The sequence below is a fragment of the Apodemus sylvaticus genome, chromosome 20 (genome assembly GCF_947179515.1).
Source record: "Apodemus sylvaticus chromosome 20, mApoSyl1.1, whole genome shotgun sequence".
In the NCBI taxonomy this organism is placed as follows: domain Eukaryota; kingdom Metazoa; phylum Chordata; class Mammalia; order Rodentia; family Muridae; genus Apodemus; species Apodemus sylvaticus.
The window spans coordinates 50,906,284-50,932,081 of record NC_067491.1 but is presented as its reverse complement, the minus strand read 5'-3'; the positions used below and the strand labels follow the sequence as shown (position 1 = coordinate 50,932,081).

The window sequence follows — 25,798 nt, the reverse complement described above, 5'->3', positions numbered from 1 at the left end:
CTGTGAGCACACAGAAAACAAACGGGAGCCCCGTGGCCTTGACAAGACCGTGGAATGGCATGGCTGAGGTGTAAACTAACATAGAGTTCCCTAAGGAACTGAGCGTGTAAGCATGGTTGAGACAGACTCAAGGGAAAGCAGAGCAGACACTTGAAGGGATACCAGGGCACTGAAGCTGCATTAACCATGAGAGCAGAAAGATGGAAGCACGTCAAGTTCCCTTAGTAGCCTATGAGTAAACACAACGTTCAGACAGTAAAATGGAGAGGCATCTGGTCTTAACACGGGGATATTCTGATGCATGCTACAGTATGGGTGAACCCTGACGACACGGAGTGCAATCAGCCAAGCACAAAGGATAACTACCATATATGATTTCACATACGCGAGGTTTCTTGATTTCATACAGACCGGAGAAAGCTAGGACGGGGTGCAGGACAGTGAACACTTGCATTGGGGAACGACCGGTTTCCACTGGGATAAACTGGGCACAGCAGGACACATCTGCATCCCAGCACCCTCAAGGCTGTGGCTGGAGCTCAGTCTGGGGCTACAGTGAAGTGTCCACAAGGAGCCCTGCACGTGACTGTGCAGCGGTGTGGAGTACCGCGGACAGCCACTGTTCTCTTTCATTAGATCGGCTAGAATGCTAATGTGTGCATTTGGTCTCCCAAGTAATACGGCAGGAGTGAAGATGATGTCACTTTCTCTGAAGCCACTTGGAGTGGTATATACCTATAATCTCAGTGCTTGGGAAGCTGAGGCAGGGGGATTCTGAGTTCAGTGTCAGCCTGGAACTGAGAAAATTCTATTCTGAAAGTGCAAGTTACAGAGGCTGTGACATGTGTATAGGTGCTATGGAGGAGGCAGAAGGAGAAATGATTTTTTTTCAACTATGGTCTTTTTGTGACCAGACTTTACATGCATTTCATTCAATGCTTATATTCAAAAATCTTACTTTCTAAAAGTTAGCTAAATCCTAGTCTGTACAAATACAGCCCAGATTAGGCAAAGAGAAAAATCTTCACGTCTGACTTGTGGTTCATATGCTTTAAATACTGAAACCATACAATTTACATAATAATATGACAATTACCAGCAGACCTAAGCAGCACAACACAATTTTGACAAGAGGAAGGAAACCCAGGCATAAACGCTTATGGCATGAAACAGCCTGTGTGACAGTAGCCCAGCATATGAGATCACTCGAGTCAGATAACTATCCCAAGAGTGTTTCTGGACCCTACAAACTACTGTGAAGACTGTCAGAAATCACCCAGAGTTCTGGCCCCTTCTACCTCTCTATAAAGAAGCCCCTAAGACACCTCTGGACACCTCTGTATCTAGCCTGAAAGCTACAGATGCAAAGCTGAAAGTAAGTAAGTCAAACATACATTAAACATACATCTCCACAGGCGTTTAGAATGATGAAAACACACCAGGTATCAAAGGTCTCTATGGTCAGAGGAATGGGAGAAAGCAACAGAAAATTAAATTTAGTTACTTGTAGTGGTACAGGCTTGAAGCCCAGCACTTGGGAGGCTGAGGCAGGTAGATCTCTGTGAGTTTGAGGTCAGCCTAACCGAGATATGAGGTTTAGGCTAGGTAAGATCCTGTTTAAAATCAAACAAACAACAGTTTAGATAGCTTTTCCTTTTGATAAAGGACTGGATCTGAGAACTAAGCAAGCCTGACTCGCTAGATCTCATGTGGCACACACCTCGAGTCTACAAGAGGACTTTGTTTAAAAGCAACTAATTGCAGAAAGCCATTTCCAGTCCATTAAATACATTTATTTTGACACAAAAACGACTGCTGTAAAATTAACTGTGTCCCAAAGCCTGGATGGAAGCTCTGCACAATTCTCTGTTTTAGATTCCAATAAAGGATTACAGGTTACCTTGGTGCATTAATCAGAATCCACTTACATTTTTGACAATGGGACTTGGGCCAACTGGATGAAGAGTGATTACTTCTGCCAATACTAGCAACTGTTGTGAATAAACGTGTCTAAGAAGCAGAGAGAGCCTGGGAACACTGAATGGCAGAGGCTACAGGAAAATGAGCAATCCTTTCAGATGCCAACTTTCCAAGTTTGATCAGACTAGTCAAAAGTGCTACCAAGTGCTTTGAGCTCTGAGGGTCACCCCCCAGAGTAACAAAAGGCTGCCTTATTGATAAAGTATTTTATTCACTGTCACTTCCACAGGAGCCCCTGGAAGGAGGAATGTTTTAAAGTAATAGTAAAAATTTTCCTCATGAGAGGGTACACTGAAAGAAAAACAGACACTGTATGAAGGGGTGTGATTTATTTAAAAACATGCATTTATGCTTATAAGGAGCCACGTTTCAAAGACCCAAGACTTTACATTAGTAATGACTCTGGCCAAGCCTAAGAGCTGGGAAAGACACCATTAAGGCTGCAAAGGCAGAGTGCAAAATTATCCATGGCAGAGAGCTCAGACGGTAACCATGTCAGACATCAACACTGATCAAACAAAAGGTCCCCTCCTGGGGTCTGCCATCCGTCCGTCTGTCCCCTCTGTGAGAAGGCTTAGTGCCTTACACTAGTGAGGGGGACCTGATGACATCATCAACACTGATCAAACAAAAGGTCCTCTCCTGGGGTCTGCCATCCGTCCCCTCTGTGAGAAGGCTTAGTGTCCTACACTAGTGAGGGGGGCCCGCCCACCGTTCTGGGCTTTCTTTGAGCTCTGTGATATGGCAGCATTCTGGACTTTGTAGTTTCAGGACTATGATCATTAAAGAAATCATCTACAGTAAAGTCAACTATATATACGGAAACGCAAAGACGCCAACATCTGTGAGCACGGATGTGTTCTCCACCTGCACTGGAATTCAGGAAATAGTTACTGTCATCTTCATCTTCCTTTAAAATGGCAAGACTCTTAGCAATGTGGTGGGTTTGCTCACAGTCTACTACTGTTAGCTATTGGGGGCGCTAAGGTGGAAGGATCACCTGAGTGTGTGAGTTTAGACCAGCCTGTGCAACACTGTAAGTACCTGCCCCTACCCCAAACACACACCACCTACACAAAGAGGGACTTTTAAACAAGTGTATGTTTAAGCCTCAAATGAAAAGTCACACAATGTTAAAATGATTTCAAAATGCAGCTTATAGAATTATTCAAAGCAAGAGTGTGTGTGACTAATTCAGAATACTGACTTAAAGAAGACAAATTCCTCCATTTTATGTTCAAACTGTTGACAGAGGTCCAAGCAGCAGCATCTCAGTGACAGCAGTTGTAAGATCCACTGCCCACGAGCCACTGCTAGCCCCGCCCTGCCCTGCCCCGCCCCACCCCACCCTGCCCTGCCCTGTTCCGCCCCGCCCCGCTGGGTGAGCCTCTGCTTCTTAGGAGCATTCTGTAAGATCCTGGCGAAGCTGAGACCATCAGGAAGCTGAGATAATACTACATACTCAAGCCTAATCTGTCCAGATACAGGCTAGGTTGCTCCTGTTGACTGGAGATTGGAAATGCTTTTCACTTTATAGAAATTTAATATTTTCATGTCAACAGAACACAATCTATTGTTGATTTCACAGATTGTGATTTTCTATTCATGGTTACCTACTTCATGACCCATATCATTCTCTAGAGGAAGGCCAGTAGGAAACAGCATGGCAGTATTACTGACAATGCCCATAATGAAGGCCACCTTATTAGCAACCAGTAAATATTCAGCCCCAATGACCGATAGCAAGTGAGAAGACAGCCGCTGGCTGGAGAGGATGAGAGGGGGGGAAGGACGGAGGCGGAAGGATGGGAAGAGAGGTGGCAGCCGCTTTAAGGAAATGACGGTGCCTTTCCTTTGTACATACCGACTTAAGAGACATCACAGAATTTCAGGTTTGTTCCTTCAGGGGACTGACACACCTGTTAAAAACCCGAGTTCCCACATGTATATTTGATTATAATTCAGTGCAGAGCCAGCTCCTTCCCTTTTGGGGTTATATGCCTTGTGGCAATACTTTTTGACTTTCGAGAGGTTTTATGCAAGGGTACTAAAAATGACTGAAGCATAAAAAAAAAAAAACAACATAAAAACCTGGTGTTATAAAGCCTCACAGAAAGGAAGGCAAATAGTAACACACTCTTTCAAATTGATTATCAGCATCTAACATCGCCACCACATACTTGCTTCTTGAACGAGGGTAATGGATTTGTTGACAGAATCATGCAGCACATTTGGTGAGATACTCTGCTTCTTTGATCACTTGAAGTCACTCTAAGGGACTATCTCTAGTACCTTTTGAAGCTGTCTCTAAAAACACCAGCAGATGGAAAACTTACAGATTCCCAAGAGAAAACACTGGAAAATGAGAGCCAGAGACAGGAGAAGGCAAACCGCTAACTGAGAGGCACGGTACTTAAGCGAATAGAAACGTTGTACTCTACTTTGGCTTTGCGTTTTTGTATTCTTCCGTGTCCGTGTCCTCGTCCTCCGAGTACCAATTATCTCCTCTTCCTCCAGCCAAGAGGCCCCTGGCTGCCAGGAGTCCTGCGGCGTTCCCATAGCCAGTGTACTTCAGCAGGCTATCCACTGCAAAAAGACAACAGGGTTTTAGACGGGGGTCCTAGGTACCTACCATCACCACCCGCCCACCCACCAGCAGAGGGGCGGGGCAGTCCTGCATGGCGGGAACCTTCTAAGCATCAAGTGGCTAGACAGAACTCCCTACAAATGCTCCTAGCTGCTATGAGGACTAAGATACTGTCTTTAGGTACCAGGAATTCTGAAATCACTCTTCTGTACACAGTCTGATAAATGTGGAGCCTCTGTGCCCCTACTGGTAAGAGTCAGGTATTAAGTTTTTGATCTCTCATCTTATTTTTTAAAACTAAAAATAATGAAAGTCAGATTAGGATATTGCATGAGTGGCATGAACAACCTTAATTTTTTTTTTATCCTTACAAGGATAGGAAGGAAAATATTTAAGAAATAATGACAATAGAAAGGCTAAAGTACCAGTAAGCAGGGTGGGGCAGTCTGGGGAGATGGCCCAATGAAAAACAGTGCTTGTGACACAGGCATGAAGACCAGCGTTCAGGTCCCCAGAGGCCATGGAAAAGCTGGGTGGGCACTTGGGGGACAGAGACAGGACTTTCTAGGTACTGCAAGCTCCAGATTCAATTGAGAGCGCCTGCCTCAATAAATAAAGCAGAGAGCCATTGAGGAAGACACCAACAGCCAACTCTGGGCTTCCTGTGTACATCCACATGTGGACCCAACACACACGTTAACATAACAAAGTTAGCAACAACATCTAAACATAGGAAGCCACTGAGTCAGACTGGCTGGATTTCAATACTATCAGCTTTATAAGCTGGCTGAACTTGGATAAAATATTTTATAGCTCTACCTCAGTTTTCTGAGCTGTAGAAATGGAACAAGAACTACCTACTTCCCAAATTAATACCACTGAGTTTTTTAGAAAATATGCAGCAAAACGTCAGTTCTCGTTCCTTTACCTCTAGTGAATACTGTATAAAACTGCTGTGTTCTCTCTCTCTCTCTGTCTCTCTGTCTCTTTGTCTCTCTGTCTCTCTCTCCCCCCCCCCCCACACACACAGTGTGAGGGACTGAGTATATGTCATGGGTCTTCTGTAAGAAGACAAATATCCTTTAAATGAGCTGACACAAAAATCTTTGCAAAGAAACCCTGCACCGTAGAGATGTGTGTACATGCATGTGTGCATGAGTGCATACGTGTGTGTGTGTGTGTGTGTGTGTGTATGTGTGTGTGTGTGTGTGTGTATGTGTGTGTGTGTGTGTGAGAGAGAGAGAGAGACAGACAGACAGACAGACAGACATAAACTTTTTAAGGAATATACTGAACAATTACAGGCAACTTTATATAAGTGTACTTTGTTTTCTTCAGATACGTTTCAAGGCGCACAATTATGTATATAATAAAAAGATTAAAAACTTTACTGAAGGCTTTAAGTAGTATGTTCATAAAATGACATCCTAAGGTTAACTGTAGAAAACAACACTACACATTTATCCATGTATAAAGCCATGATAAAAACATGATATTTGAAAGCACCACAATTTATACAATTCACCTCAAAAAATAATGCTGGAAAAATTCAGAGATGCACACACAGGTGCTGAGGAGGAAGGGGAAATGTGTGTGTGGACTGCAGCTGGGGCAGGTCAGACTGAAGGAGGAGGGAGAGAGAAGCAAGTCTGAGAAGGTTTGAAAAAGCCGGAAGCTTACTTACAAGAACATGTGTGTGTGTGTGTGTGTGTGTGTGTGTGTGTTGTCTGCATGGAGTTATGTCACACGGGGTAATAATGTTCCCTACCAAGTGCCACAGACTAACAGAAACTCCAGTGCCAAGCAGGGAAACCCCTATTAGGTTGTTGTCAGGAGGGTCCAAGGAACCCCCAAAGTAATATGGCCATAGCCACTGCCCCAGAACTTGAAAGCTCTAAGACCCTACTGCTGAGAACACTCTTCAGACACGGGGCTTGGAGGACTCTCGTGGGAAGTGCCCTGGGAAGCTCTCTGCGGACGGACTAGCGTTCCCATGGGTCTGAAGGTGCTGTGTAAGCTGCCTGGGGACGCAGGTCCCACCCAGCGAGGAGCCTGACAGCAGCACTTTTACCTTGAGGCTCACCAGGAGCTGTCTAACCGACCTACTCCCACTCCACAGGGAGGAGTGCAAGCCTGGGGCTGCAAAGCAAGGTAACTATGCCTGGCTGGAGAGGCATGGACCCCACAGGAGGAACAACCCTAAGGGAGCCTAATTTCTAACTGCATCTAAAGACTTACCCCGATGCCCACAGATAAGCAGGGCCTCACCCCTCATCAAAGCAGCGGATGGGGCTACCACAGAGGTCCACGGCTGGGAAAGCACAGGAACTGACAGAGGAGCACACAGTCCCACCCAGTACATCCACAAAGAACACCTACACCTGAGACTCAGGGCTGGGACACTGCGGAAGGAGGTGTGGGGACACTGAGAGCCAGAGCCCCGGGGTATTTGCTACTAGACACTGTTGGCAGACACAAGGGAATGCTGTGCCCATTAAATCTCCAGTGTAGTTTCCTAACTAGGATCTGCATAGTGACAACGCCAGTCCATATGCCCACATAGATAGGGGCCGGTTCCTAAGGCCCTACCCTTACATGAAGAGTTTCAGGCAATCAGTGGCTGCTAAGAAAGGAGGAATTAGTTTTCCCCAGCAATGAGCTCCCTGATAGGTTATCCAATCCCAAGTGGTCAGCCCTAAACACACGCACATAACAGCAAACTAAATCAACTCAGTAGGTTGTGAGTGTGTGTGGTTGTGTGTGTGAACAACTATCTAATTATATTAGAAGGCATGAATGTGAGAGCGTATGGCATGGAGGAGCTGGAGTGGGGAGGGCTGGAAAGAAGAAAACATAGTACTCATGTCTAAGTTTTAAAAATCAAAACGTATCTTGAGGACCTTATAAAGGGCTAAGATAGAGAGAGATAAGGGGATATTCTGCTCAGAGTATTTAAGTAGAAAGAGCATGGGAAACATGTATAAAGCTGTTAAATTCTAAGTACTGAACTGGCGAGCGCTCCTTTCATAGAGAAAATCCCCACTTCCAGGGACACATTAAGCTATCCCTCCTCTCAAGGAACACACACACAAAAAAAAAAAACAGTTCCATTTGTGTAAAAAGAAACATGGGCTAATACAATAAAGAAATTAAATGATAGCTAGCCTCTGTAGCCCAAACTGGCCTGGACCTCACTTCCTCCTTCCTAGGTCTCCAGACGCTGAGGTCACAGGCAGGTCCTAGCACACCCGCACACTCAGCTCCCACTCACCATCTCTAACCTTAAGACCTCTCAGTGGCTGTACTCCCTCTCAGTGCTATCGGCAATCACTATGTAAGTATTTAATGAGGGATAGTAATCTGAGCCCTTGAATAAATCTGATATGCTATCTCTTGTTGCCAGTGTCTTAGGGTGCAGTGATTCAAGTAAGTTAGGAAATACATGATGAATTATTAAGGGAACAAATGTCTAGAGTATATAGATATTCTTAATACTCAGAAAATGGTCAGATACAAATCCACTCATGATCAAGAACCACAAATCTAAGTCCTCTGAACACTAATGCCTAGTTAATAATGACTCCTGATATTTTAATGAAAAGAATATTTACTACTCTTTTACTGGTACGTATGTCAATTCTGAGACAAATGGGTTACAGAGATGATTTTGTTGTTGTTTTTTTCAAGACAGGGTTTCTCTGTGTAGCCTTGGCTGTCTTGTAACTCACTCTGTAGACCAGGCTGGCCTTGAACTGAGAAATCTGCCTGCCTCTGCCTCCCAAGTGCTGGGATTACAGGCGTGCGCTACCACTGCCTGGCTCAGAGATGATTAAGACATATTAATGATCCAAAAATAAAGTCAAATAAAAATTTGTTACAATTTAAAACAAGATATTGGGGAGCAAAGAGGGAGTTAAATGGAATGTAAGGTCCTAGCAGAGAGAAGCCCTGGAGGAGCCTTTGTCTGCCCTTAGTGTGCTCCTAAATATCCTATCCAAGCCCTGCTGGACACTGTGTAGGGAGAAAAACTGACCGAGCCTGGCTTACTAAAGAGGGAAGGATCTTCTGGTGGTGCTACGTAGACATGAACGGGCCCACACAAGGATGCCTGTCTTTTGTCATGGTAACTGTCTGTTATTACCTAAAGATGCTGCTGAAATCAGATGATTTCTAGCAAGCTGATGTTGTAAGGATGCTAGCTAGAGAACGTAGGGACCGTCATCTGCCTCAGCCCCACAGTGGGTGCCGGGGAGACAGGCACTGGCAGGCAAGGGGTGGGAGTCAACGTGAGCTTCCCCAGGCAAGCCTGAGGAAGCTCTGCCAGTTCACAAGGGGCAATGGCAACGTTCTGTCCACATTTATAACAACCCAAGTAGCTGCCCGGCAAACAGACCAAAAAAAAAAAATCTGATTAGAAACAGGAGGTCTGACATATTAATATTTTAAGAAAATGATTTTATAGGTATATAACATGAACTGGTGTGGGAACAAAATGGAAGGAGAAAATAAAAATGGCATTTAGGAAGTAAAATCCTAAATGTAATTAGCTTTACATGTACAGAAGGCAGGCAGGGTAACTAACTGCAGATGACTGTCCCTTCACAGAGGGTGTGAACAAAGGACACAGACAGGCGGAGGAACACAGGCCCTGGAGAACATGCATTCAGCTTCAGACAGGAGAAGGGGGCAGCTGAGAGAAACTCAGGTGCATGCGTGCAGTCAGCATGCTAAACATGGCGGGTTCACTCTGAAGCAGAAGCCAAGAGTGGGGAGAGCGGTGCTGAGAGGCTGACTCGGAGTGCAGTGTGGGACTGGACACTGACACCAACAGTCAGAGGTCCTCCAGGGCTGCTCCAGCACAGACACAGTGAGAGGTGCACGTGATTGCAACTACCATGAAAACTGCAGTAGGGGAAAGATGGAAAAATGCCCATTGCTCCAGAAAACGAGGCAGCCTACGGACGCGCTGAGGGTGGTGGGAAGCATGCCCTACTAGTACTGGAACTGGAAAGGAAAGGGCTGAGTAGCACTAAGGTGAGCCCTCCCTGGGTAGTAGGGATACTGGGAAAGAAAAATAATCAGTCTTTCAATATTCCAAGACGGGAAAGCTTAAAATATTAAACCAAAGAACAGAGAGGAACAACTCACAGAGGAAGGCTTCTAGGAAGACAGGAAGCAGAACATGAACAGAAACAGCACCTTAGCAACAAGCTAGAGATGCGGGCCCTCGCCTGGAGCAGAGGCACGCATGCGCAGAGCTGCGGGAGTGCCGCCTGCCGGACCAGGAGCTCAGGCTGAATCTACTGTGACTCTGTGACTCGCCCCTGCCACTGCGTCCTCTGCCGCATATGGAAGGAGGGAACTGTTTCACAAACCACTTTCTTTTGGTTAAACGATGTAGACGATTTTTAAGGAGCCTGAAGAGAGTACAGTTTTAAAAGTATTATCTTGAGAAGAATTGTGTTGAAATGTTAGCACGCAAAGTGATGCGCTCCGTTACCCTGTTTTTCCCACCCAACGGCATGCCGGGCATGTGGCTGCTTCTAACCATCCGTGCCCCCCACCCCAGCCCCCCTCTTGCGGGGCTCCCTCTCCCTGATGGCCCGCCTTCCCCCTTGCTCTCACATTACATGCCTTCCATTACCGGTACCCCAAGCTCTTGTGCCCCCTTCTAATGGCCCCCTTTACATATTTAGGATTCACATTTTCTCTCTCATTTAGACATGTGAAAGAAAATATGGAGTAATATTTGTTTTTCTGAATTCAGTTTTTTTTTCTTAGCATAATTTCCAGGAAGCACCGACTTTGTGAAAGTAATAAAAATGTAGTTATGTCACAACTCACAAGTTGGTAATAGGACTACACATTAGTATTTTGGTTCCTGCTGGCTAGAGGAGTAGGCTACCCTGGCACAGACGGGTATTTAAGACACCTGGGTGTCCCTTTCATGCTTGCTTAGTCTGTTAAGACTTTACCCTTCTTGCTTCTGACTGCTGCTTACTGCGCTATTCTGTGGTGTGAGTACAGACTATAGTTCCTTCACATTGCATGTAGCTTCCTGTATCTTTAAGAGAAACTTCAACTACTGTGACTGATGTTACTAGACCTGCACGGAGACCTTGCCACTCTTTCTGTTTCCCTAGACCCAATCCCTCGGCCTCCTCCCTGGCACAGTAACACACCACCAGCTGTGGCCTCCCTCCTGCCCACATCTCTCGTGCACCACACAGACCATCCTCTGACTCATTACTGCCCCAGCCTCCAGCACCAGCAGGCAGAAGAACATAACTGCAACCAGGGCAGCCCATCTCTGCTAAGTCCCTGCTCTGCTGCCACTCAGGACCAGACCATTCCAACAGGCAGAAGCACAAGAAAAAGACCTCAAATCATCTATACGAAGACGACAGAGGTCCTTAAAGAGTACATGAATAAATTCATGAAAGAAATCCAGAAAAAGACAATTTATATAATTTATACAATAAATTTATACAATTAATAAATCTCTTAAAGGCAGGAAAACACAAACGGGAGGAAATTAATAAGTCCCTCAAAGAAAGCAAGAAAAAAATAAACATGTTCACACGCTTTGACGTGGGGAGGTCAAGCCGGTGCCAGCGTGGAGCCTTCACGCTACCTTCTAGTCTCTTTGGTGCAGGAAGGTGCTCTGCAGGGTATGGAAGAGAAACGTGGACACGCACCCAGCCCCAAACCTCTGACCAACAAGATGTGCTGGGCACAGTGCGACAGGACATGCAGGAGCAGCCGATCAACTCCAATGTGAGGCCCATTCCCTGAGAGGGAGTGCGTGTCCGACACTGGCCAGGAACCTAAACTGCATAGACCAGAGCTCGGGGAGAACGGAACATGACTGGCAGAAACCAATCAATCAATCAATCAATCAATCGATATATCAATCAATCAATCAATCAATCAATCATATGATTCCTATGGTATTCTGCTATACTCAGAGATGAGTGCTTTGTCTAGGTGTCAGCACAGAGGCTTCCTCTAGCAGACCATGGGAGCAGAGGCAGAGACCCACAGCTAGATATCATGGGGAGAGTCTGAGTGGGAGGTCGTTCCTGGGTGCTTCCCTCACCATCGGGGAGTCCCAGAGGAAAAGGGAGGGGACACATTGCAGGAGTCATGGGGAGGGAGGGCATCGGGAGCAGGGCACCTTGCTTGGCTCACAGAGACGGAGTGGAAGCACAGGGCCTGCAGGCGTCTGCCTGCACCAGGTCCTCTGCACATGCTGGGGTGTTGGCTGGGTACCTCTGTAGGACTCCTAACTGTGGGAGCAGGGGGTCTGACTCTTCTGCCTGCTCTCCGGACTCTTCCTACAGCTGGGCTGCTTTGTCTCACTGTGTTGTTTTCTCATGGTTGGCTGTCATCTCTTGGAGGCCTGCTCTTTTCTAATGGGAGATGAAGGAGGAGTGAATGTGGGGGAGAGGAAAGGGTAGGGACATGGAGGACTGGAGGAAGGGGCAGCTGTGGGTGGGGCACTGTGTGAGAGAAGACTCTATTTCTAATAAGAAGGAGGGACTTAGCTATTTGCTAGTCCACAGCTCCTTAGTGGCAGCACTGAGTTGTAGCTGAACAGCAGTGCCTCCTCCCCAAACTCTGAAGCCTCTGTTCTCCAAGCGACAAACTGTTGCAAAGGGTAATTTCCATCTGTCCTTTCGCATGCACACTGCGGGTATTCTCGTTACTAAGGGCTTGGCTGCTGCAGGTATTTGCAGCAGTAAATAACACGAGGGTGAAAATCCTGACTGTTTTGTGTACTTCTGTGTGTGGCTTAAAAATACATTTTGGATGGATAAATTTTAAAATACACATCACACTTAGTCACTCATTGACTTGCTGTTTTAATTAGCGTGTGCGCATGCACACATGTGGAGGTCAGAGGTCACCTGCAGCAGTCGGCTCTCTATGCATGGAGCCTGCTATGTAGATTTCTGGGTCAAAGGCAGGTGGTGAAGCTCAAGTGCAGGAACCCTTACCCACTGAGCTATCTCCCCAGTCTTGAATAAATGGAGTTTATTCCAAGAATACATTTATACATTTCTAGTAAGATTGAAAAGAAAATCACATGATTAAACTGAGAAATTTCAAATTTTAACTGAAAAAAATCCAAAACCAAAAACCAAACAACACAAACATTACTGTACTGAGCTAGGCTAGATTTGAGTTCAGTTGTGTTATAAAACTTCCCAAGTACTAGATATCCTAGGAGGAACAATGCCAACTATCTCAAATGAAAATAACCACAGAATTCACTTGCTAAGTGTGTGCTATATTGGCTATGCATTGACACACCAGGAAGGGGAGACTGTCCTTAGAAACACAGTCATAGATGAAGTTTAAAGATATGTACAAGAAATGTGTGTTCACTGTAAAAAAAAAAAAAAATCCATAAAGAACCAGCCATCTTCTGAGTCGAAAGTAACACTACGACGGCTACCGTGGAAATCTGAAAGCCTTGGTGGGTATGAGTGACTGCGGGCGCATGCGCCGGAGCACACAGGCGCAGTGTGGGAGCAGCCTCAGCTGGGCGCTGGTTCCCACGGCGCACCCTGCTTTCCCAGGCTCCTGTTCGCACTGGGTAAACCGGGCGCTGGCCTCTGCCACGGATGTTTTATGTCTGGCTGTGGGGGCACTGCGATTAGATAGGGACAGCTGTGCTTGGCTTTCTGTGGGTTCTGAGGGCTTTGAACTCAGGTTCTCATGCTGCGTATCTCCCTCAGCCCTGACATCCAGTTGAAGTGAATGGGCAACATGTATGTATGGTTTAGTTTTACGGGTACGCACACACATTCACACACACACATATGCTTTTTAAAATGGGTGCAAATGTGTGTGCCTGAGTTTGTAGAAGCTAGTCAACAACTTTAGGTGTCATTCCTTTGGAATGCTGTCCAGTGTCTTTGGAGGCAGGGTCTCTCATTGGCCTGACGCCTGACAATTGGGTTTAATTGTCTAGCCAACAAGCCCCAGGGATTCTTCTCCCAGGGATCCTCCTGTCTCTGCTTCTCCATTGCCAGGATTACAAGTGTGTACCACCAAGCCTGGCCTAGTTTCCTACCTATCTACCCACCTACCCACCCGCCCCTTCCCTCCTACCATCCAATTCAGATCATTGTGTAAGCACTTAACTGACTAACCTATCTCCCCAGCTTCCCTGTAGCACATCTGTGATCTAAGAAGATCCAATCAGCCTCTAGTTGGCAACACACATGAGGAACTGTGATAACCATCTGATTATAAGATGCAAGTCAATCTTTTTATAAATCATGGAAGAAGTTAATAGTTGAAGAAGAGGCTGAAGTGAAGCAACCTGACCAGTAGAGCGTCCTTTTGGGAACTCAGTGGTTTAGGCAGTGGCTTGGAAGGATGTTGAGTACATGACACCTGTCACTGCTAAAAACTGTTATCGACATTACAATAACACTTCAATTATGTTGCTAATGGTGGTCCATCTTTACAGGAACTTAACTAGTTGAACGAAACAGTCTGAAACAAGGTTTAATGATACAGAGTATTTAAGATTTTTGAGGGCTGGCTCAAATATATGATACAGCTCAGTGATAAGGCAATTGACTAGCATGTATGAGACCCTAAGTTCAATTCCCAGCACTGATGGATGATGGATAGATGGATGGATGGATGGATGGATGGATGGATGTATAGACAGAGAGAGAGAGAGAGAGAGAGAGAGAGAGAGAGAGAGATGTTTTGACAGGAGTGCTTTTCATCTCTTAACTATCTTACAAAACTGGGGTTCTTCAAAAAAATGAAAAAAAAACCAGCTTAGATGTGATTTTTATGCAAAGATACTATACAAAGAAAAATATTATTTGTTATCTCAAGGGTAAAGGCCACACTTTAACAGACTTTTGGATGTCCATCAGTATATGACACGGTGACATTCTGTGACCATGGCCTGAAGAGTCAGTAAGGAAACCAAACTTTTTCTGGGATTTTGAGAGGAAGCAGAGGAACCAAGCAGGTTTGTACTGGTCACTAAAACAGTAGCGCCTAGATTAAGGCAGGCGTCTGACAATGGCTCCCAAGCCCAAGACACTACCAAGTCTGGGGTAAGTACACACAGACAAAGGTTAGATGCCTGTGTGTTTGGAAGAGCATGTGTCTGCATGCCATGGGGAGTTGGGGGACATAGAACAATGGTTACAATTCCTATTCCTGCTCATCTGAGGAGCTATCTTAACAGCCTGTAAGTAGCCAGCTCTGCAAAGACTGCAATGCTATACCCAACAGGAAATTTTCTCAAATTTCCTCCAAAAGATAAAAAAAATAAGACAAAGGGAGTTTCACCTACCTCTCTCTTTGCAAAGGACAAAAAGGAACTCAGCAGCAATCTGCTTAACGCCAAGGTCAACATGCGTCATGAGGCGCACCAGCTTATTTCTCACGGTTGAGCCGACTTCCGGTCGGTTCGTCACATCCCTCAAAGGCGGTAAAACCTGATTGCAAAGGTGAAAGAAGCTGTCATCAATGGAGGTACTGGGGTTCATGAGAATGGCAGGAGGCAACTGGTCAATCATAGAAGGAATTATACTTAAGTTTCAGTAAGAGTAACAAATAGAAATAACTGTGAGTTTCCAAATCAAATAAAATTAACCATTGTCATAACCAGCAAATGTCCAGACCTCAAACAATCTCATGTGTGTAGTAAGGTTCTGTTAGGATAGAAACATGTTTTCCCGGTGCTGGCTGGTTGTCACAGCACCTGCAGTGCTTCTGGTGCCTAGTAAACATTAGTTTGAAGTCCATGTCGTGTTCTTCTCTCTTGTGGGGAATGAGAGCACAGAGGCTTATGACCCACGCACGTGCAGGGCTGAGAGAGGACATCAAGTTCAAAGTCTGTGTTAGCCCCATCAGAGCGAGACAGAGTCTGAAAGCAAAATGGGGGTTATAAGCCAGCAAAGTGCTTTCTACGTGAGCATGAGGATCCGATTCACTACCCAGAAACCACAGAGGGAAAATCCAGGGCATGGGCTTGTTTGTAATCCTAGCATGCGTGCAAGTGGAGACAAGAGGACGCTGGGGCTAGCTGGCCTAGCCTCCTTGGCCAATTTCAGGACCGTGAAAGGGAGGGAAGAGTAACAGAGAGAGCAGATGGTGTCTAAGACAGAGCACCCAGGCTGCCCTGTAACACACGTGGGTACGTGCTTTCCCATTCGTTCACACACTTCCTCAGGGGCCCAGGCCATACTGAGTTCTCAATTCTTTTAACTCTAACAGCATAATAGGTATTTAATTTTTTAAAACCTGTATTTATGTGTTTCCACTGTTTAATTTTATAATGGCTATTTCAGATTGAATATTCCTAACTCCAAAATCTGGAACCTTTGAGTACAGCCATGATGCCACAAATAGAAACCACATGTGACAAGGAAAATGAACTGCATGTGATAGTCTAAGTAAAGGGATGCTAAGATGTGTAAAATATCTTAAAGTTCTAGGCATCAGGTGCATACAAAACAGGAAGGAATTTTGTATTTACACTTGGGTCCCACTGCAAGATATCTTACTGTGCAGATATCCCCAAATCTAAAAATATTATGAATCTAAAACACTTAAATCCAAGCATTTGGGGGAGAGATAACCTTTCTTCACCAAGTATTTTTCACTATGCTAGCTACAATAACAGATCTCTCTCCCCCTCCCTCTCCCCTTCCTTCCCCACAAGTCTCTACTCAGTGAAAAGAAAGCATTCCTTGACTTGTCCCTCAGTAACTTTACTGTTCCCCATCTCCCACTGACAGTCTTCTACCAGCCTTCTCATGCTCTGACCACCTGCTATAGGTAAATGCTGTCGGATGTGCCCTTCTGAGCATCTCTCTTAACCCTAATGCTTATTCTAGTATCTTTTTTAAAAATAAGTTTCATAGGGATGGTTTTCCCCTTTCTTTATTAGTCTCTTCCAAGTGCCTGGAATATTATAGGTGTCCAACAAATATTTGTTGACTTAGAGGGGAAATGAATAAGTCCAAGTGAAATATTCAAGGCATGCTAATTTAATGAAGAAAGTTTTATTTAGTTTACAGTTCTGGAGATTGAAAGTCCAAGGTCAGGTGATCCTACCCACTCCTACTGCTACTGAGGGCCTAATGAAGGATGGTGTCATAAAGGCAGGGGTGTTTGTAGGAGGAAATGTTCTTACATCAAGAAATAAAAAGTCAGATAGCAATTCAAGGGTCAGGACAGCTTACCAGTTTGTTCTGTAAGAGATGAAGGGTCCTGTAGGAGCTACCTTAACCCCGCTGAGGCAGTGCCCACTATGGATTTTCTATCAGGACATTCCTCTTAAAGGTTCTACGTCATCACCCACCATGGTCATCCTGGCAACATCAAGTCTCTGAGACATGTTCTTAGAAGAAAAACGATACCCAAATCACAGAGAGTGCCTTCTGTATAACAGTTCTTGCGTGAGGAAATGAGGCACATTACAAAGTCCAAGAACAATTTACTATGTACTTATGCAGACCGCACACATGTAGCATTTATTTAATCTAGTTAACTAATTTTCCCCTTCCATCTCTCTATCAACAGTGAGTATACCAGGAAATACAGGGTCTGGAAATATAGCTATAAGTTAAAACAGAGACCACATGTCAGACAAGGAACTTATCCAAATGTCTATAAGATCCATGTATAAATATCTCTAGAAGGGTGGAGCATAATGTACAGCATAAGCAATCGTACGGCATAAGCAATCGTCCCTTATCTGACTCAGTCAATTCAATTCTGGGCTTAATCCTTATTTCTACAAGAATGAGATACTCACTAGGTGATTTCTACAGACTGCATCTACCTTCCTATCCAGTGTGCACAACTGCAGACAAAGGTTAGCATGCAGAACCCACTAGCTACTTTCTGTGGTTTCTTAAAGGCCTTATTGCCCTGCTGTCTCCTGTCCCTCCCGAAGGCACATGCACTCTGACACTATCTCCCAGCAAGTTTGGTAAGTTTGTATCCAGTTTCTCTCTCAAACACAGCATCTCTTCTCTGTCTAGACTAATACAACCTGGGTCAGTAATTTCCAGTTTTCCTTTGTAATTGCTCAAACACAGAACACTCAAGGCCAATTTCCTTTGTGTATATCTGAGCTAGATTTAATAAGGTAGTTGCTACTACATGTAATACGTAATTAGACATAGCTTCAATTGCAGTATTATCATAGCTAATTATCTGTTATTTTCCCCTTGGTGCTAGAGATTGAGTTTATGGCCTTGGGAATGACAAGGACTTGTTCCTCTGGTGGGCCACACCCTGTTAGGTTTTGCCTTTCTTGAGTTCTATCTACAGTGCATTCTCTTTAGAAGTTTGTTTCTTTCTCTTTCCTCCTCCTTCCTTTGCCCTTACTTTTATTTAAAATCCAAGGACCATTTTATTAGAGTCTGAAAGAAAAACACAAGACAGGCAGGCTGTACATTTTGGCAGCTGCTGGGAGGGAGATGGAGACGAGTAAGAGAGGAGGTCTCGTCTTTGAGTTAGAATCAGCACTGGAGTCTGTAAACAGTTGTGGAACAGAGATTGTGGGGCAAATATCTAAAGAGCAGAAAAGGAGACAAAGTTAAGCTTTTGTTACTGCTCAGAAAAGTGGGCAGGGTCGGCAGTGAGGATCTGTAAGTGACTACGGCAAGGGCAGCTCCTGGACCAGGGACGTACATTCATTATCTCCCTGTGTGGAGACTGGGCTGTGTTTTCCTTGCATTCTCTAAGTGTCTGTACATTAAAGCACGATCCCTCCTGGTGGTGGCAAGAGGTGTGAGCTGGCCTTAACTGTGAGCTCCGGTAACAGGCTCACCACCATCTGTAATGGGATCTGGTGCTCTCTTCTGGTGTGTCTGAAGACAGTGACAGTGTACTCAGATACATAAATAATATTTTTTTTAAAGGAGCTCAGGTAACAGGGATGTTCTCAGGTCACTGGGGAGCTGTCCCACAGGGGATTAAGGTAACTCTGGGACCCTCGCAGGAGAGCAAGCTGTTAAAGGGTGATCCCACTCTGGCTTTCTGCTTTGAGATGCTTCCTCCTGAATGTGCACTTCTGCCACGTGCCGTGCCATCCTCACCCAAGCTGAGCCAATGCCAGTGCCTTCCTCTTAAACCTCTGGGACCAAATAATCTGCTTTCTCTGTAAACTTAGGCTGCCTCAGGGTTTCACGGCGATATCAATGAGCAGACTAACAAAAAGTTGGTTCCAGAAGCTACTGTAGAGCTGTAACTTATGTAAATATTGTGTGTATCCTGAATTCCATTGTATTACTGTATATACTGTAACTACATGTAATTATTGCTACTGTAACTATACCTGAAAGTGGAGAGGCAGCTTTGGAACTGGTAACCAACTAGAAGAGGTTTGAAGAATTTGGAGGCACACACTAGGGAATTTCAAGTGTTATAAATGGAGTTTAACTGGGAGTTGGTAAGGCCTCAGAAGAGGCAGGAGCTAGGAAACTCACTTTGGATGGAAAGGAGCATCTGATGGGAAGATGGGGGGCTGGGAGAAGAAGCTGTCATTATTATAATGTTATAAAGAATTCATGTGCTAAGACAAGGCTGAAACCAGGGATACTGGACTAGTTTATTTGCCCAGAGAAATTTCAAAGCAATAAAATATCTGGGTTATGACGTTAGTGTTACTGGCTACTGTTGGATTTATAGTAAGTGCTGGAAGCAAGAGGAAACAGAGGATTTGTAAAATTTGTATCTTAAAGAATGAACAGAAACAGTGACTAAGGGTATGGTTTAGGGAGGTACTTAGACAGACTGTTAGACATTGGCAGAATGCTAATTATGAGGTTTCTGTAAAAAGCCTTGAGGCCACCTCCCAAATCGTCCACTCCCATTACAGGCCAAGAGGTCTTTCAGGATAGCGTTGTCTCAAGGACTGAGCCTAGGGTGCTCTCTACTGGCTTACTATACAAGACCAGCCCAGGACTTGTCTCGCTGTGTCCAGCTGGTGAGGTTCTGTGGCTGCAGCAGGGGCTCAAGCAGAGTCAGAGTTCCTATCAGAGGCAGATTTTTCTGCCATCTACATGGTACTGATTCTGCAGGTATGCAAAATGCAAGACTCATACGATCATAACAACATCAACACAGATTTCAAAGAAGGCCGAGCAGAACTGTGCGGCATGCTCAGAGCCCCTGCAACGAGCCCAGTGAGACGATACATACTGGGGATGCTGGAGTGAAGCCATAACAGGGACCCAAGAAACACAGCGCAGCCTGCATCACCATCAGCAAGCAGTCAGCTGGGCAGTGTCCAACAAGACTCGCTGCCCTTCTCCCGGGGACTTTAAGCCAATTCCCCACTGTTGCTTCTCTTTTGGAATAAAAATATATACCAAGTGGCTGCACCATCAGTGTGTACACAAAAACAGCAAAGTCATTTTGACTTTACATACGGAAGGAATTTGTCCTGACTCTAGGAAATTTGTACTTCTTGCTATTGTGGGCAGCAGACAACACTGTGTGCCTGTTTATTACTTTCTGAGGTATTCCTTTGAGACAGTCTCTTAGTGTACCTAACGCTAGGTCAGCAACCCTCATCATCCTCCTGTGTCAGGCACTGAGAGTGCTTACAGTTACACATGGCCGTGCCCAACAGTTTTACCTAATTAGGACTTGAATGCAGGTCCCCGTGGTTACCGAGCAAGTGTTCTTACCCTCTGGGCCATCACCCCAGCCACTGGTTATTGATTTCAGATAGGCTGTCACTCTACAGTTCAGGTTGCTACAACTCTGTGCCTTTGAAGGAGCACTGGAGTGAGTTAGGACTCCTGGGAAATGGAGTGAGCATATTTTGCACTGTGAGGTCCTGAACACGCTACCGAATACTGGCTTTCCCTTGGTCTGCTTCTCAGTCTGAAGAGAAATGAGCAAACAACTCGAAGCTGCTGTTGCTACCGTGCCTTCTCCACCATGAAGGACCATATTCTTAAACTATGAGCCAGAACAAATCCTTCCTAAGTGGCTTCTGACAGGAAGTCTGTCCCAGCAACAAGCAGTGTGACGAATGTGCCCTGTGGTGCCCTGCAGCTCAGGGTGGCAGTGAGATGGCTCTCACTGGATGCAATCTCTCATCCTTGGACCTCCAGAGGGACAGGCCCAGGCCTTCTCTTCTCTGCTGTACTCGTCAGTGTCCTGAAGTAGTGTCACCCACTACCCTGACGGAACCCAGGCTAACACACCTTAGTTTTAGCTGCCCTTTCACCTCTTATCTTGTTCCTCACCTAAACTGCAGTGTTTCCTGAGGACACAGAGGGTCTTATATTTGGGGCATGAACACAGTATGTGGCTGGCTAATAGGCTTCTTTAGCTGTCCTTATTAGAAAAAGCAGACATAGACAGTTTACTTGATCCTTGATCTTCTTTTATTAACAAGCTAAAAACATAAAAATAAAGTATTTTCTTTTAAGTAAAAGCATTTTCAATATGGGTGTTTTGCCTGTATGTCTGTGTCTGTGCATATGTGCATGCACTACGTGGAGATAGAAGAAGGCACTGGATCCCTTAAACCTGGAGTTACAGACAGATGTGAGCTGTAATATGGGTGCTGAGAATTGAACCCAGGACATGTGGAAAATGAGTGCTTTCAACCTAAGCCATCTTTCCAGCCCCATAATATATTTTTATTCATTATTCTTTACCAAGTTCTTCTAGTCAAGGTAGAATGCCTTAAAGGAATCAAACATATAAATAAGCTGAGTTGGTTGCTAAAACAGCTATCATGCTTTTAAGGTATCTCTATTCAAAAGCAATGAGTTTGGCTCTAGAGAGATGGTTCAGCAGTTCAGAGCACCGACTGCTCTTCCAGAGGTCCTGAGTTCAATTCCCAGCAACCACAAGGTGGCTCACGACCATCTGTAATGGGATCTGTTGCCCTCTTCTGGTATATCTGAAGATAGCTACAGTGTACTCACATATATTAAATCAATCAATAAACAATGAGTTCCTGCTTTCTGATGTCTTTTGTCAGCACTATTCATGTGCTGACACACAGTAAAGAGTCTACTTCATTTTCATCATGTATCAAGATGACCCTGATTAATTTATAAATGGCCAGTTAAGTAAAGGGTGGTGTTAGTAATGGCACAGGAAAACTAAGAGGAAGAAACCGGAAAGGAGGATGGAAAGTTATGGTATTAATTTGGGCTATTCTAAAGGAAAACCACTACACATCCCACAGTCAGAATGAGCAGATCACCGTAAATGTCCCGGGATCTGAGGATGGCTCAGGTTTGTGCTTTAGCATACATTATCTGAGAGTCGTCAGAATATAGATGTGTTCAAAGTCACTACACCAGGGTGTGATCAACAAACCAACACGGGAGGAGTGAGGCAGACATAAGATGCACTTAGGCACACAAACATTAGGACTGGGAAGACAACCAGCAAAGGCCTCTAGGGCTTGCCTAGCATGCACACATGCTGAGATGACCTCGAGGACTGCATACATTTGGTGTAGTGATGCACACACTTCAGAGGTGGTGGCCTGAGGATCAGGAGTTGAAGGCCATCCTCAGCCACATAGTGACTTAGAGGACAATGTGGGCTACATGGGATTCTGTTTCCTTTTGAAACAAAAAAGGAGCTGTAAAACGTATTGCAACATTTTGGGGAGCTGCCTGGTACTGGCAGCCTTAAAGCAAGGGAGTCTAGCATTGTCAGGTGTTCAGCGGCTGCACGGGAGGTAGAGGCTGACTGAACCGTGCTGCTGAGCCGTCAGCGCTGTATGGAAAGGCGTGACTACAGTCATGAAGAGCACGAGAGCTTCCTAGGCACGAGAGAAGGAAAGGCGCTGCACCAGGGGCTGGAGAAGAAGGTGTGTGAGTGAGGCAGAAAGTGTCAGGAGCCCATTACTGTCCAAGTCTTGAGTTTCAGAGGAGTGTGAGCAGTTCAGAGCTTACTGCTTCCTTTCAGCTGGGGCCCAGTCTGCCAGTGTGTTATGTGAGCTGTACCTACAAAACTTTCTTCAGTTCCCAGGCCTGCTCTCACCACGAGGCATGGCAGTCACCTCATCCTCCACTCTCCTCACACACACAGCATCTCTAGTCTTCTCAACGCACATGAGGTCCTCCTACCAAACATCTGAAAACATTCCAGGGCCTTCTCATCTTTTTCTGAGAGAACCCAAAGTGCTACCCATGCTTGTCATGGCCTTGATCACGTGTTTACTGCCGCCCTCTCCTTTCTGTCTTTTGTCTAGTCACATTAGCAGCCTTGTTTCCCGCGTCTGAGAACTCTAACGTCTTCTCTCTGACAGCTTCTCTTCAACGTTCTCAGAGACACTTGCTATTGACCCAACTCTGCTCACTGTCACCTCTACAAGGTGCTCCTGCGTCACAACCCTCCTTTCTGCTCCTCTTCTCCTTAAGCCACTTCTCACGCACTAAGTTACACAGTTATTCTTTTCATCGTCTCCTAGAAGGCAAAGCCTGTAAGAGGAACAAGCTCACAGTGTGGAGTACTCAGAGCAACACTTAGCAAACAGCACAGAGACCTCAGTAAACATTTGCTGGTTAAATGAATGAATAACAACTTGCATAAGATCATTTACTTCTGGCTAGAAGGTTTCTGATTTTCTGAAAGAAAACTATCACGAGAATTTATTAGTTCTATGTTAACAACATATATACAAAGTTTTAACTTTAAGATGTAAGCAATTACCTGATCTTTGAGAAATTTTCGGATGTTCCGATGGGCTCGGGAACATTCTGTTAATAAGCTGAGAACTGGAGTTAGACCCTCTCTATAGCTGCTCCCCTATAAAGAAAACCATGCATGCCATATTAGTTCAGTTCCTAAGGCTGGGGCTCTCCCCCATGTAACATGAGAACATGAAGACTTTCTTGAGGGAGGGAGGGAGGGAGGGGAAGGTGGGAGGGGACAGCCTTTGATACCACGGCTTAGGACCCCGTTTTAAAGTTACTTTAAGTAGCATTTCCATAAGCGATCTTCATTCTACTACGTAGCTCTGTCTTCCTGCTTATCCTACGTTTTTCCTAGGGTTTACACAAGCCCAACCAATTTGTTTCAAAGAAGCAAAGGACTCTGAAACATCTATGCAACACTGCTGCCTTTCAACACATTTACAGGAGAAACTGAGTGACAGACTAGAGAAATTTGAAGACAAAACACTTTTGAACATGTCATTGTGGAGAGATTAGTTTTTACTACCGACATTTACAAATTAGCTATGCAGGGCAGCTCATTTTTCCTTTACTTTCAGACACTAGTTATAAATTTGGTGTAAAAACACAACTTTAACATTACATAAATTCCCTTGGTTTCTTCCAGTTTGTCGTTATCATGGTAGCAGAGGCCAAGCTGGGCGCTCCTGCTGTGTCTCCTCTCTATGGGCACCTTGGGTTTGGGTGCCTTCCCTCTCCAGAAGCCTCACCTTATCAATTCTCTTCTCCATGAAGCTGAGTAAGACGTGAATGGCCTCCATGTTCATGCCGTTGTAGACCATGGGACTGCTTTTCAAAGCTGTGTCTTTCTCCGTTGTCTTATCACTGGGCACTTCATCTAGAGTCGCTGCCTCTTGCGCGGTTTCTTCATGGGATAATGGACAAATGAGTACATCCAAACAAGAGACGGGAACATTGCTTAAAAGGTTGACGGCGTTACTGAAAGGCAATTGGAAAATACAATATTTTAATTTGAATGAATAGGCTTTTAAAATGCAAACATAATACAAAGTTCAGAGGTGACTTTTATGAGTCAATTAAAATTTTTCTCTTTCAAACTGAGCCATTAAGACTTGGTATTCACTAAGAGAAAATAAAGACCTGTCTAAATCTGTCATACACATGACAAATTAAAAAGAAGCTATGGTAAACGGACAGACACACTCCCAGGATGCCCCGCCACCTTCTGAAACACTGAGAGGAATGAGCCAGTGTAGCAGCAACTCCCTCATTTACTGTGACAAGGCCAGCTCTGCCTTTTCGTCAGGGGCATGCACTGCTTCTGTGGATCCAGTGCTGTTTATTATTCCTTAGATTACAGCATCAAGCACTTGAGAAGCAATGTGTACACGCAGCTTATCACAGGCAACAACATTACAGAGAAACAGTATACTTGATACTACAGTATCAAGACTTGGGTTTTTTTCTAATGTACAGAATACAATTTTTAAATCATCCCATTTTTACATGGCAGTGTCATGGCGGTCCCCCTTTCTCTCTCTCTCTCTCTCTCTCTCTCTCTCTCTCTCTCTCTCTCTCTCACACACACACACACACACACACACACACACACACACACGGGCTCACACTGCTCTCTCATCTGTTAGCGGCCTTTTGACTTCCTGGGATGCAGACCAGCAGGGGGAACCCAAAACCTTGTATTTTTGGCATTCTCTCAAAACCTTGTCCTGGTGCTCAGTATACAAGAGGATAAAACGGTAGTAGAGATTAAGACTGAGGCATGTTTTCAAAGTACATGCCCTTCTCCACACACTGCTTCACAGTTTATCTGCCAGGAGAGGCAGCTCCTGTGTGAGCTGGATCGTAATAGCCTGTACCCCAGGACTTCCTGGTAAACAACAATGGAAAGACAGGCATTACATTTCCTAGTGACACAGAAGCGGTCTAAAAATAACCACATCCTGACTAAAAATAAACCCTTGCAAATGTAGCTTGAAAGTATAACCGCTTGGAAACCAAAGACAGGGCTTAATCCACCCAATGCTGTCTTAATTCAGAGCATAGCAACATAAAATATAATTTATAATGACATTCTAAAAAATAAGGCAAATAGAAAAATAATACAGAGGTTTTTCTTTCTTTTACTTTCTTTTCCTTCCTTTTGAAGCATGACTTTATTTTCCATGAATCAATATTCTTTTTATATTATGGAAAAAATAAAAAATCATTTTTTAAAATCCGTTTAAATTAAGGTAGTGCAGAAAATGAGTAGGAATAAAAAGTGGTTATGAACTGTGGGCCAAGAAACAAGCGAACTGTTCTTAGAACAATGGTTGCTGGCAAAGCATAAGTCCCTGCTGTCCTCACTGAAGCTGCTGCCAGTGCCACACTCTGTCCTGCAGTCTGGGACTCTCCAGGCAGTTAAAGTGCACCACTTTTCACACAAACCTCACATTTTTTTCCTTGCAAGCTTCCATAGTACCTAATTTATAGTTTAAAAGGGCTTGCTTTCCACTTAAGCATTTGGAAACTATTAGAATTATTACAA

The 25,798-nt window shown here is 44.8% G+C and overlaps 1 protein-coding gene across 6 annotated transcripts in view; it reads right to left on the bottom strand.

Moving 5' to 3' along the window:
* The window catches only part of Ric8b (RIC8 guanine nucleotide exchange factor B), a 97,336-nt gene that overhangs the window by 19,724 nt on the left and 51,814 nt on the right, over window positions 1–25,798 (bottom strand). For all 6 annotated transcript variants that reach the window (XR_007974575.1, XM_052164818.1, XM_052164819.1 and 3 more), the window contains exons 5-8: window positions 24,000–24,228; window positions 23,267–23,362; window positions 14,904–15,048; window positions 4,422–4,566 (exon numbers count right to left, since the gene is read on the bottom strand). Coding sequence is in view for 5 of the 6 variants with exons in the window: in XM_052164818.1 (XP_052020778.1) it covers window positions 4,422–4,566; window positions 14,904–15,048; window positions 23,267–23,362; window positions 24,000–24,228 (615 nt within the window). In the remaining variant the exon portion in view is untranslated. The remainder of the gene's footprint in view (window positions 1–4,421; window positions 4,567–14,903; window positions 15,049–23,266; window positions 23,363–23,999; window positions 24,229–25,798) is intronic.